The 13,634-nt window shown below is 48.0% G+C and overlaps 1 protein-coding gene across 1 annotated transcript; it reads right to left on the bottom strand.

Moving 5' to 3' along the window:
- Positions 1-7,201: 7,201 nt before the first annotated feature.
- On the bottom strand, positions 7,202-13,269 carry Nlrp6 (NLR family pyrin domain containing 6). Its single transcript, XM_031384660.1, is given in 8 exon segments — positions 7,202-7,969; positions 8,385-8,552; positions 8,627-8,797; positions 9,772-9,864; positions 10,633-12,364; positions 12,580-12,615; positions 12,883-13,167; positions 13,170-13,269. Coding segments are annotated over 8 exon segments (2,679 nt in total). The 3' UTR covers positions 7,202-7,875.
- Between the last annotated feature and the right edge of the window lie 365 nt (positions 13,270-13,634).

Raw genomic sequence — 13,634 nt, 5'->3', positions numbered from 1 at the left:
AAAAAAAAAAAAAAGAAGAAAGAAAGAAAGAAAGAAGAAAGACTTGATTCTCAACACATAAAAAATACAAACTAGACCTTGAATCCTCTTTCCTTTTTCATTGTAAAAGTAACTTTTATTTCCTCTTATATATTTGTCATCTCCAAGGCTCACTTCCTCTGTCTGTTAAGCCAGACCTAGTCCTGGAACCTTCTAGCCTCTGTACAATCTATTCTAAGTCTAGAATGTTTTCAGCCTCTAACCCTTTCCTAGTTCTTTCTGTCTCAGGCTGGCTGGTTCAACTCATCTGTTCTGACTCAGACTCATCTCCAAACTGGCCGAGTCAATCTGGCTTCTCTCTCTTGGTCTCTCCTGAATTACTTTGCATGGCATCAAAATAACTTTGACAATGTTCTAATCTGGCTCCTTCTCATTCTCTGACTTTGTCTTCAGCTTGTTCTCTCTCTGCAGCCTGTCTCTTAACTCTCCTAAAACCACCCTCTCTCTGGGGGCTAGAGGGTTGTTCTCAGCTGTTAAGAGCAAGCTTAACAGAGGTCCTGCTCTCCCAGAGGTCCTGAGTTCAATTCCCAGCAAACACATGGTGGTGGCTCACAACCATCTGTAATGGAATCCGATGCCTCTTCTGATGTGAAGACAGCTACAGTGTACTTGTATATATTAAATAAATAAATCTAAAAAACCCAACAACCCACAAAACTGTCTTCTCTCTTATGTACTGATTCTTCTTTTTTTAGAAGATTTATTTATTTATTTAATGTATATGAGTACACTGTAGCTGTACAGATGGTTGTGAGCCATCACATGGTTGCTGGGAATTGAACTCAGGATCTCTGCTCTCTGCTTGTTCTGACCCTGCTCACTCCGGCCCAAAGATTTACTTATTATTATATGTGAGTACACTGTAGCTGTCTTCAGACACACCAGAAAAGAGGGCGTCAGATCTTATTATGGATGGTTGTGAGCCACCATGTGGTTGCCAGGATTTGAACTCAGGACCTTCAGAAGAGCACTCAGTGCTCTTAACCACTGGGCCATCTTTCCAGCCCATGTACTGCTTCTTAAGTAGCTTCTCTTTCCTCTCTCTCCTCATGAGAGTTGGGCATATCCTATTCTGTCAAATCTTTCTCTGATTCATCATTTTCTGCCACTCAATTAGACATCACTTTCACACATGAATGTTTCCTTCTACAAACTAATTTTACCTTCATTGCTTGGGATTACAGTTGTATACTATGGGCCTGTACACATTCCAGCCAGAGGGATTAAAGGTGTGTGCTAAGGCTGAGCCACACAATTAGAAACAAATTTGTTTCAGTAAATAACAATTTCGGGCTTCACAGTGTGATCAAACATCCTACAACATTTCATGTCTTTTTAATTTTTCCAGTCTTGCACATACTTATATTATGTAGAAGAATAGATTAGGGGAAATTGCCTAGTAATTGTGCTAAGGCTGATTAAATAAATCTGGTAGGACTCAGTCTTGATTACTGGGGGGCTGGCCCAGTCATATAAGAACTGATAGAGTTAATAAATACCATTTATGGCAACATTGTATCATATGGGTATTTACCATATTTTATGTATCACATATATATCTATGATTATACACCGTATACATTTACATATTATATGTTTATGTATCACATTTATACTGAATGATATTCATAATTTCATCTATGTATTTTTTGTCTGTCTCTATTCCAGGTCTAGAGCACCAGACCCAGGAAGACCAGTGTGGTGGTTTTAATTAGAAATTTCCCCTATAAATTCAGTTATTTGATCACTTGGTCCCCAGTTAGTGGCACTGAGAAGGTGTAGGATATGCAGCCTTGCTGGAAGAAGTATGTCACTGGGGATGGGCTCTGAGAGATTATATCCTTGCATCACTTCCAATTTGCATTCTCTGATTCATGCTTGCCATAGAAGATGTGAGCTCTCAGCATCCTGTTCCACTGTGCCTGCCCTGCCACGATGAACTCTTATTCCTCTGTAGTCAAAAACAAGCAATGTCCTCCTTCAATTGCCTTTGATTATATTTTTGTGGTTGATTTTTGTTGTTGGTTTGTTTGTTTGTTTTGCTTGTTTGTTTAATCACAGCAACAGAAAAGTAACTAATATGGTTGGTACCAGGAATGGGGTTTTTCTTCAAAGAACCTGACCATGTTGGGGTTTGAAATGTGGAAGACTTTGGAATTTTGGCCTAGAAAAGTGGCTGAATGCTATAGGTGGCACTTAAAGAGACAGTCTAGACAGACCCTGTGAGACAGCAGTACAGAAAGCAATTTAGATTGTAAAGGCCCTGGTCAAAAGATTTCAGAGGGGAACAATATTGCCAACTGGGCATAAGACATTTTTGTGGTATTTTGGCAAAGAATCTAGTTGCCAGGCAGTGGTGGTTCATGCTTTTAATCCCAGCCTTTGGGAGGCAGAGGCAGGTGGATTTCTGAGTTCAAGGCCAGCCTGGTCTACAGAGTGAGATCCAGGACAGCCAGGCCTATACAGAGAAACCCTATCTTGAAAAAACAAAAACAACAACAATAACAACAAAAGAATCTAGTTGCCTTCTACCCTTGTCCTAAGAACTTGTTTGAAGTTAAATTTTAAAGTTACAGGCTAATTTTTCTAGAGGAGGAAATTTTGAGACAAGATAATATTGAATTGGTGCATGGTTGTTACTGATAGCACTTATACAGGTCTACAGTGAGAAAGACCAAGTGGGGCAAAAATAATTACAAAGCACACAGTTTAGACAGAAACACAGAGAAGCCTAATGTAGCCAGGGTTTGTGCTAGAAGAGACACTTTAATTGGTTTTGTTTGTTTTTGATTTTTGATTTTGGTTTTTCAAGACAAGGTTTCTCTGTGTAGCCTTGGATCTTCTGGAACTCACTCTGTAGACCAGGCTGACATTGAACCCACAGAGATCTGCCTGCTTTTGCCTCCTGAGTGCTGAGGTTAAAGGTGTGTGTCACCACCACCTGTCCGAGACTATAATTGTTAATAAGTGCCATTAAGGAGAGGACCACAATGCCCTGGAACAAAGAGAGGGTGCCTTTAGGACAAGACCTTACCCAGCTAAGCTTCCAACTAATGAGTTTTGTGTTCCAAAAGAGCAATTTAATTTAAGAACAAACTGAAAAGGAAAATAAAAATTTCAACACAAACTTGCCCACGTAAGCCTGGGATTGAAAGAGTTAAATTTGAGACTGGTGTTAGAGAGGATTACCGAAAACCACAGGGGCCAGGCCTGTGAATACAGATCAAAGTAAGCTGTTAGGAGGGCTGACAGGTCAGGGAGACATAAAACACAGAGATAGGGCAATAATGCAAGGACGTGTCCAGTGCCCAGGTCAGGAAGACATAAAACATGGAGATAGGGACATGTCCGGAGCTCAGGCGCCTGGGACATGTCCGGGCAGACATTGAGTGATGGACCATGGGCCATCTGGTTTTCTTAGGTATTAGCTAAAGGTCAATTAGGAACCTTGAATAAGCACTCCTTTTTCACTCTCCTTTTTAGGAATTCTCAACTCTAATCTGCACGAACTACATTTAAAATAACCAATCATTTATAGCCACCCTGATTCCTTTGTTCCCTCAGACCTTTTTCTTATATATAGCCCCTAACCCCTGAGCCTGGTGTCGCATTCCCTGGACTCCTGCGTGAGTTTGATTGGGAAACGAACCGGGGCCCCGAATAAAAACTACCTCTGCGGTTGCATCAAGCATCAAGATGGTCTCTCGTGTTTTTCTGGGTGCATGTCTTCTAGGACTTGAGTGGGAACCCCCTATGGGGTCTTTCACAAACAAACAAACAAATAAACAATGTCTGTGAATGTGACCCAGGCCAATCCTGGTAGTTGTCCATGTGATACTACCTTTAGAACATGAAGGATGTGTCACGCCCATTTGTCTACTCCAGTTAAATCCGAAATATCGGGGGTAAAAGCCTGATTAAGGATGAGAAGCGTTATGGCTCCAAAAGGAGTTCTGTGCCTCCTGGGTATTCAGACAGTCGCTGGCATCTCCTAACTCAGATGTGTTCCAGATTAGTCTTTCCAATTGTCAACATGCCCTCTTATTTAGACATAAAGGTACCCCAAGAAATGATTAATAAATGGCTAAGATTGGGCCATTTTCTGGCCCCATCGTTTCCTGGCCAGCACAATGTTTCCAACCTATCCTAATTCAATTCCAAGCTGTCCTTAGCTTGGAATTTCTCTCAAGGAATCTGCCTTATCAGACAGGTTTTCCTCAGAGTTAGCAACAGAGATCAAGCACATTTCTTAGGACAGTCCCACAAAAGTCAGAACTGTTTTACATACTAGAAAGTAATCGAAGGGCTTCCCTCACTCAAGGACATTAGCTAGAACTTTTTGATTGGAATTTCCTGGTGCTTGCCTCCAGCAAGACCCTAGCAAGACCTACCTCCAGCAAGACCCTAGGAGAATCTAGCAGGAAGTGCTAGATTGGAATCTCCTGGTCCTTGCCTCCAGCAGAATCAGAGAATTAGCATAGGAATACCAAAATAGCCCCAGCAGGGAGGGCTCCACTGTTCTTCAGCCTGCTTCACACCTGGCTACCTGATCCTACCGACCTTGATTTGTCTACCTGACCTCAGTCTTGCGCCCCTTGCCGTAACCCTCGCCCACCTACGTGACTCTTGTCATCTGCCCTGCTTGCTGTATGCTATTTAAGCCTGCATTTCATCTTGTACAAATATTCAGATTCACCACACCCTTGTGTCGAGTCTGTTTGTCATCTGCCGACTTATTGCCCACCTGACCAGAATTCTCATCCCATGGAATTGGGGTCCCCACAACGAACCCGGTCCATGGCAAGGATGCACATGCAAAGGGGTCGTAAATTATTTTTTCAATTTTTAATTTTTACTTAGTATGAACGGATGTTTTGCCTGCACGTATGTCTGCACCACGTGTGTGCCAGGTGCCTACAGAGTCTAGAGAGAGCCCTAGATCCCATGGAAAAGAGTAACAGACAGTTGTTAAATGCCATGTGGGTGCTGAGAATTGAACCTGGGTCCTCTGAAAGAGCAGCAAATGTATGAAGTGCTGAGCATCTCTCTAGTCCCAGGGATTGTGAATTCTTACTTAGTAGTTTCAGAGAGACACTGTGTCTGGGCAACATGTGGCAAGGAATTCCCTACAAGGGGGCAGTGAGAGATCATTGTGTGAAGCTATGAAAGTGTAGCCTGGGTTGCAGGGGAGACCTCAAGATGTTGGAGATCCAAAGTTGTGAGTCATCTGCCAAGGAGAGTTGCATACAGGGAGTCTAACCAGCCCATAAAACTGGAGGGGCAAAATAATCTAAATTCCTTAAAACTTTAGTCCCAGACACTGAATATTGAGCTTCAGGATTGGATGTTTTCCCTGCTGAGTGATGGTTTTGCTTTGGCCTAATATTTTGTCACTATGCCAGATTCTTCCTTTTTGCAATAGTAAGGTGTATTCTATGCCATTATATGTTGGAAGTTTGTAATTTGCTTTTTGATTTTGCAGGGGAATAATTAGGAGATTGCCTTGAGTCTCAGAAGAGACTTTAGACTTTTAAACAATGGTTGAGACTATGAAGGACTATGGAGTCTTTTGAAGTTGGACTAAATGTATTTTGTATTATAATGCATTTTTTAAAAGATTTATTTATTTATTACATGGAAGCACACTGTAGCTGTCTTCAGACAGCTCCAGAAGAGAGCATCAGATCCCGTTACAGATGGTTGTGGGTCACCATGTGGTTGCTGGGATTTGAACTCAGGACCTTCAGAAGAGCAGTCTGTGCTCTTAACCACTAAGCCATCTCTCCAGCCCCATTGTAATGTATTTAAGAGAGCCAGGGAGTGGAACATTGTGGTTTGAATGAAGAATGTCCCCATAGGCTCAGGCATTTGAACACCTGGTTCCAGTTGGTAGTGTTGCTTGAGGGAGAGTTACGAGGTGCATCCTTTATGAAGCAGTATGGAGGGAGGGTTAGGGAGACTGCATTCTTTCTCTACTCTTAGTTTCCTCTCTCTGCTTCATTCTCACCTTTGAAGCTGTGAGCTCTCAGCTTCCTGTTCCTGTGACCATGCCTGCCAACTGCTGCCATGCTTTCCTGTCAAGGCTTCTTATCCTTCTGGAACCACGTGGCGCTTTTAACTATAAATGTCGCATGGGGGCTTGCATATTTGTGTTAGTTACTGTTCTGTGCAGTGAAGAGGCATCATGATCAAGACAGGTTATAGGAGAGAACATTTAATTGGGCCTTGCTTAGAGTTTCTGAGGATTAGTCCATGGACATCATGGAGAGCAGCAGGGAGTATAGCAGCAGATATGGTGCTGGAACAGTAGCTGAGACCTCGCTTCTGCAAGTTGGAGGTAGACAGGGAGCAAGGGTGGGCCTGGCGTGGGCTTTTGACACCTCAACCGCAGCTCCAGTGACATGTCTCCAACTTTCCAATCCAACTCTTCACTTTCTAATCCTTCCCAAACAGTTCCACCAACTGGGAACTAGATGTTCAAATATATGAGCCTACGGGGGCTTCTCATTCAAACTACCAAAATATTAGCACACTTAATTTTCAGTTGATGGCACTGTTTGGGGGAGCTCTAAGGGGTATATGGCTTGCTTAGAGGAAGTATGTCACTGGAGGTGGCTTTGAGAGTTTGAAGACTTCCAGTTTGAACTTCCAGTTCATTCTGTGCCTGCCATTCAAGATGTGAACCCTCAGCTTCTGTTCCAGATGTCTTGTTGCCTTACTTGTCAGCCATGCTGGCCCCTTATCCCTCTGAACTGTAAGCTAAAGTAGACTCTGTATTCTGTGGGTTTGCTTCTGGTCATGGTGTTTTTATCACAGTAATGGAAAAGTAACTAAAACAGCAGGTTGGGGGGGGATGAAGGGATGAATTTATGAAGGGATTGTGAAGGGAATGCCCCTTGGGAAGTAAAAGGGGCTCACTGCAAAGTGCTCTGAGCCCAGCAATGCTGGACAGAGAAGACTCAGTTCTGGGGCATCCATGTCTTGCCCTGGCTCTGAAGGTCAAACCTCTCTTGCAGACTTTCTGCAGTCAGGCCAGTATGCCAAGCCTATTTCTTCAGTGGTGGGCTATGGATCAAACCTTGGCCTGTATTTGTGTTTATAGGGACGATGATGTTAACACCTGCTTTGATACCTTGACAGTGTTACAGAGATCAACAAAAGGGAATCCAAAAGAAAATTTATTATGTTGGGAGAGATTCACTGTGTTGTGCCAGGTCCCACCATCAATGGAAGCTGTCACTCTTCTGGCTCCTTTCCTGTATCTGTCAGGCAGCAAATGGATGCCTCTGGGCTAACACCCTAAGGTTTCAGGGATGGCATCCTTCCAAAAGCCAACACCCAAAATTCCAGACTATAGTGGTGATCCACCTGTCTCCTCCCTATGGAGGGCAGAACTCTGGGTACCTATATCCACCCATATGACAGCTGGGGGCCAGATCACAGATGAGTGACATCATTCAACAACATATGCTCAGTTACTGAATGCTTCTATTGCTGTCGGGGTTGCCTTCAAGGGACAGATCGGTGAGCCCAGAAAGGAGGGTATTGCTGGTTGTGGGGCTGAGGAAAGGCTGACCTCAGAGTGTCCAGGGCAGGCATGTGCCAGGCCTATCCAGGAGCTATCCAGGGTCTATATCTACCTGGGCCTTTTGCTTGCCCTTTTGTGGCTTCTTGGCTTGAAAACTTGCCTGGAGACGGGGAAGCTGGCATCTTCCTGCTTCTGAATGGGGAGGACATATCCTGAAGGACTTTGGCTACAGCATCTTCCATCCTGTTCTGGACTCCCGGGGCCTTAGAAGACGCTGCTTCACTCTTCAGAGGCTGAGGACGTGTGCCTTATTTTGAATGTATGATGGCCAGATCTGGCTTTAATGTCTTCACAGCTTGAAGTTCTCTCAGTGAGTTCTCACTCAGCTCCACGGAGGTCAGACTGCAGCCACAAGCATAAGACAGAAGAAGGGACAAGGGTCGATGAGGGGCAAAGGTCAACAGGGGCAAAGGTCAATCGGCTGGGGGAAGAACCTGGGGCTTGAGGTGAGAGTGGAGTGGTTGGAGCTGCCCGCTTAGGATTTAACAAGTACCAGAAGGCAGTCAGTTGGGATCTATTAAAAGTGGAGGCTCTTTAAGGGAATGTAGGAGGGGGCTCTGCTCAGACTGTCTCCACAGCTTAGGGATATTTGTTTGAGACCCAGAGCTTTGGATAGGCCTGCAGAAGGCAAGTCTTTATAGGCTGGGCACCCAGATTTGTGTGTGCGTTCTACCATGTCTGAGGTCTCAGGGAGGGCTCCTAAGCACCTAGGGTTCACAGGCTATGTCCTCGGTACCACGCCTCCCCCTGCCTTTACCTCAGGGTCTTTAGGCGGCATTTAGGGTACTTCAGGGCTGAACACAGAGGTTCCACCATGGGGCCAGGCAGCTGACAGCCACTGAGGTCCAGAGTGGTCAGGACTGGGCTCTGCTGGAGCACAATGATCAGGTAATGGATCACCTCATGGAGGCCAGGCAGCTGCATCCTGTGGGGAGAGCCGACCTCAGGGGTTGCTGGAGGTGTGTTCCCTACCCCCATCCCTTCAAAACCAGGCCTCACCTGAGTGTCTGCACCTGGCACTTGGGCCAAGCCAGGCCTTCGCACAGTAAACGAAGGCCTGTCTCAGTGAGCCGGCTCTGGAGGAGGCCCAGCTCCCTTAGGGCAGGAGCTACCTTCAGGGCCTCAGAAAGGTCTCGGCAAACTGCATCAGGTAGTTTGCAGTGTGACAAGCTGTGGTCAAGAAACATGTAGATTGGTCTGTAAGATTGGCCACTTCTCTACCTCCAGCTGAACAAACTACCTATTTTCTGGTAGCCTGATGTTTAGTCAAGAAATCTAGTTTTTCATAATTTGGTTTGCATGGATTGTTGATCCCAGTCATCTCCAGTGGCTGAGCAGTCATCCCCAATAGCTGAGCAGTCATCCTCAGTGGCTGGGCAGTCATCCCCAGTGGCTTGAGCTGTCATCCCCAGCTGCTGAACAGCGCTGCTGTTTCTGATTCTTTAAATTTTTTTTTCCTATTACAAGTCATGACGTGAGCCCCTCTGTGTATTTTGTTTTCTGGTAGAATTCCTGAGCTGAATGTGACTGTCTTTTTGGCTCCTTTCATTTTATTTTCATGTTGCTGGACCCTGGCCTCCACAAAGCTGGTTTTCCTCCTCATCCACTATTGATGTATGCCTGACTATCTGCTTCACCATGGCCTGCTTCTATCGGTTCCTAGAACTTTCCTTACCCTCTGCTCACTGGTGATAGCAAACAGTAATAGAAAACCTATCATATCCTAAGAACTCTCTACCCATGAAGCCTCAGTAAATCTTACACCCATCCTCTGAGCTAAGATCAGCTGGGTATCTCACAGGGAGGAAACCAACACCTGGGCAGACTGACTTGCTGAAAAGCACAGGGAGGCAGGATGTACCAGCTTCTGACCTCCCTGAAGACTTTCCTGCAGAGGGATGGTCAGGCAGTGTCCATCAGCACGTGGGAGCTTCAGAAAAATGCTGTGGCTTTCGCTGTCTGTCCCCAAAGGCTGTGCTGCACTCTGACTCCCACGAGGTCTAGCACTAACCCTTCCCTGGCAGCCCCTAATAGTGCGGGACCCAGGTAGGCCTAGGTGCTTAGCCTTCCCTACAAGGCAGATTCTGTCTCTGTAAAGGCTACCCAGGGGTAAATCCCCTCCAAGCTAGAGCATAGTGACTCACATCAGAATTCTCAGACGACATTGCTGGGTAGTCATGGTCTCACAGAGTGGATGCAGCAGGGAGACTGGAGGTTGTTTCTTCGTGCTTTGAGAACTGTAGGGAGAGAAAGAACAAGGTTGGTGTCTGTAGTGCTCCTTCCAGGCCTTTCTAGAAAGGCCTCAATCCTTCCTACCTAAGGTCCTGAGGATCCAGAACTTTATCACTTATCCCATATCCCTTGCATCCCCTCCCCCAACAAATTTGAACAAAACCCAAGTGTGGGCTGCAGGTCCCTAGGACCGGGTCCTGCTGTTATCCTGGTGTATACTCTCAGTAGTGGGTGAGCCTTGGCACAAGTATTGAATAGAGCTGAATTCATAGAAAGCAAATGCCCATGTCGGTGTAGGAACCTAGAATCAGGTGGAGGATGGGCAAGGAAGAGGATATGGAATAATGTGGTTCATGAGGGTACCTTGAGGCCAGTAGTTGGACCCAAGTAGTGGAGCCAAAGTAGGCTTTGAAGACAGACAGCAAATAGTGTTGAGATGGAGGGAACAGCAGGTTACAAGGCTCAGCACACAGAGGACATGGCATATTCTAGAATGTATGAGAAAGTGCATCAGAGAGAGGGCTTGGCTGCTTCGTGGAACTATGTTGGCTGAGCTTGGAGGGTTGCCTTGTTCTGGATGATTAAAAGTGGTCATGGTGAGGTCACTTGATGAGGAGTAGAGACAGCTGCCTTGCAAGGGGCGGCGGGTAGAGCAGTCCTGAGGTCTGCTCTGCCACTTGGGTTATCAGGTGTGGAATGCTTCCCAGCCCAATGGGCATGGGTGTGTGGGCACACATAGCACCGGTGAGTACAACCTTACCCTCTAGACTCACCCCTTCAGCCGCCTCACCAAGCTCTTCTTCTTCTTTTCCTTTGCTTCCACCAGCCCACAGCTCACCAGTCTCAGAGCCTGACCATCTGGGCAGCACTGCACGCAATAGGTCAGAACCTCAAGGTCCATGCGGGTCAACCTAACTTGCTCCAGTACCATCTCTGGAAGGCTTCTGAGAGCCTGGCGAACAAAATCATCCTCCTGCGTCTCATACAGGCAGTACAGCAGCTCCAGTCCAAAATTGATATCCTCCTCCTCCTCCTCCTCTTCTTCCTCGACGTCCTCCAGCTCAGCATTCCTTTTTGTCCCTTCTGGTGCCCTCTTGGGGTGGCTCTGTTCTTGTACCCACCTCAGGGTGTCCTTTTTCACGTGATCTTGCACCACACAGCCAAAATGGTTTCCAATGTCACGAATCCTCTCTGTACTTAGCAGGCCAAAGAGGAATCGGGTGGTCAGTGCAAGATGACCATGCAGCTCCGCGTTCGAGTTCAGGAGCTTCTGCACACCGCCTGCGGGGGTCCCCGGAGCTCGGTCAGCTTCTAGTAGGTACGACAATGCAGCCAAGAACTCCTGGAAGCTCTGGTCAATGAACTGGTAGGTGAACTTAGTTTCTTGCACTCCTGGCAGCTCCTTCTTGCTGAGAAATATTGTCTGAACTCGGGAACCCTGAAGCTTCAATCTCTCCAGGTCATTTTCTGAGAACTGTGCTTTATGATTCAGGATGCCCTCCCGGGCCAGGCTGCACAGCATGCGCAGCTCTCCCTGAACCCGGGGTCCATTGGTGCCTGCAGACTTCAGCATGCTGGTGATGAAGAGCAGGTACACAGAAGTAGTGGTCTTGGAGGTACGAGACAGATCCCGGCCCAGCTCCAGCTGCTGCTGCAGCACTGTGCATACGATCCAGCACACGAAGGGCACAAAGCACAGTGCAAATAGCGTCTCGTTCTCTTTCACGAAGCGGTAAGCGCGCTCTGCCTTCCTCTCGTCTCGGAAGAACTTGAAGAAATACTTTTTCTTGTCTTTGTCTGAGAAGCCGCGTACTTCTGCGCACTGTGGCGAGCCCAGTCTGCCCTGCAGCCTTCCGGGATCGGCATTGCGTGTAGTCACCAGCAAGCGAGCCGATGGTACCAGCTCCTGGCTCAGCAGCCCGCTCAGCACTCTCAAGCCACTCGTAGCCTCGAAAGGGTCTCTGCAGGGAGTGGCCTCTGGGGCTGCTGAAGTAGGCAGCTCGTCTGCTCCGTCTAGGATGAACAGTAGGCGACTGGGTTGCGCCAGTATCCGCCGCACCGGCGCAGTGCGGTCCGGGCACTGGTCCAGTATCAGGTCCGCCAGGCTGCGCGTACCCGGCCGCTCCAGCAGCTCGCCGCACGGCATGAAAAAGGCAAAGTCCACCTGGTTGTGGTATAGCTTGCCTGCTGCCCAGTCGTAGAGGATTTTCTTGGCGGCCATGGTTTTGCCGATGCCTGCCGGGCCCTGCAGCACCACGGTCAGCGGCCGCGAGTCCTCTTCCTCATTTCCCCGGAAGAGCCGATTAAAGGTGTGCGTGTCCGAGCGCCTGGCGCGCTCGGGCTCCGTCTCTCCCGACGGCCCCAGCAGCTCGTTCTCTATAGCGCCGCTCCCTGGAGCGATAAGCAGTTTGGTGAAGCGCTTGTTGATCTTCACTGAGCGGGCATTCCTCTCCTTCACCTTAGCGTGCTGTCGCAGCACGTGCTCGCGATACTTCTTCTTGTACTCTGTAAGGCAAGGATCGTGGAAGATAGGGATGCGCTTGCCGCTACACTGGAACCAACGCTCTGCCTATCTAAATCTGGACTCCCTTTCCTCTAGCGTGCCATAGCTTCCTCCTCCAGCCATCTCACACCCAAGGATCCCCAAGTAGGGCCCAGGAAACTTGGGCTCCATGTGGAGCCCAATAGGACCTTTCATTTGTGTGTCCCACTGAACTTACCCGACACGGACAGAAGCGCCGAGGTGGAGCCGAGCTCTGGAAGGCAAACCCGACATGAGGCTCTCTGAGCATGAGGGATGGGACAAGGCATTTCCCTGGGAGCTTCTGGAACTACATCTCCCGACCCCCACCCCCCACCCCCAGGCCCGCCGTGCATGAAACCTTGGGCTGGTTTCCGGAAAGGGGAGGGGAGTGGCAGTCTCAGGAGGTGATAGAGTGGACAAAGTTGATCTTCCCAAGGAGACCAGGGAAGATCAAGGCCGAGTCACCGGATTCAACCCCATCCTACTCTGCCCAGCTTACTCTGCAGCTGCTGCTCTTTGAGTCGCAACGCCACATCTCGAATATCCGATTTCTTCAGGACCTTTCGGGTCACCTCTACCGCTGGCACTGGCTCAAAGAACTCGATCAGCTTGTCGACGAGGTCCACAGCGTCTGAGCGCTCCAGTCGCCCCCACGGGATGCTGCGGCCATCCAGGGTCGCATCCCGTAGCTTGTGGCGAAAGCGCTTCAGCTGCTCCTGGCTCAGATCCTGCAGTGCTGCCTGAAGCAGCTCCCTTGCCACCGCCTCCGAGCTGGGGATAGTTGGGTTATCACTGATGCGACCTGAATAGGACCTGTCCCCGAATCTCCAAAGCACTCCGGGTCACATATCGCACATTCTCCACATGGAGCCCCAGGACAATACATTGAAGAGAACCCCCGGGGGTGATCCGAGGTTTCACCTCAAATTACTAACTGTGGTGAAGTGGATCACTCCATGGCTAGTTTTCCTGAGTCTTTCCTTTCTGGACACACCAGATTAAGCCAGTTAGGGTCCCTACATGGGTCTGTGCTCTCCTTTGTCACATCCTCTGATAGGCTCTAGCTCGGCTCGATTCAGACAGGCCAGGCCGTGGTTGGGTTCCTGAAATCTCTGCTCCAAGCACACTTTGGTGAGCCCTTTCTGGACCACCTATAGCAGGGGCTAAGTCTGAGTCCCTTGTGGGGAGCAGACTCATAAATGCCCTGGTTTGCAGAGTGGGCATAGAAGATGGGCTTGGAATCCCAGCACA

This window comes from Mastomys coucha, unplaced genomic scaffold (assembly GCF_008632895.1).
Source record: "Mastomys coucha isolate ucsf_1 unplaced genomic scaffold, UCSF_Mcou_1 pScaffold21, whole genome shotgun sequence".
Taxonomy (NCBI): Eukaryota; Metazoa; Chordata; class Mammalia; order Rodentia; family Muridae; genus Mastomys; species Mastomys coucha.
Note: the sequence above shows the minus strand (reverse complement) of the source record. Positions and strands in the feature narration are given on the sequence as shown.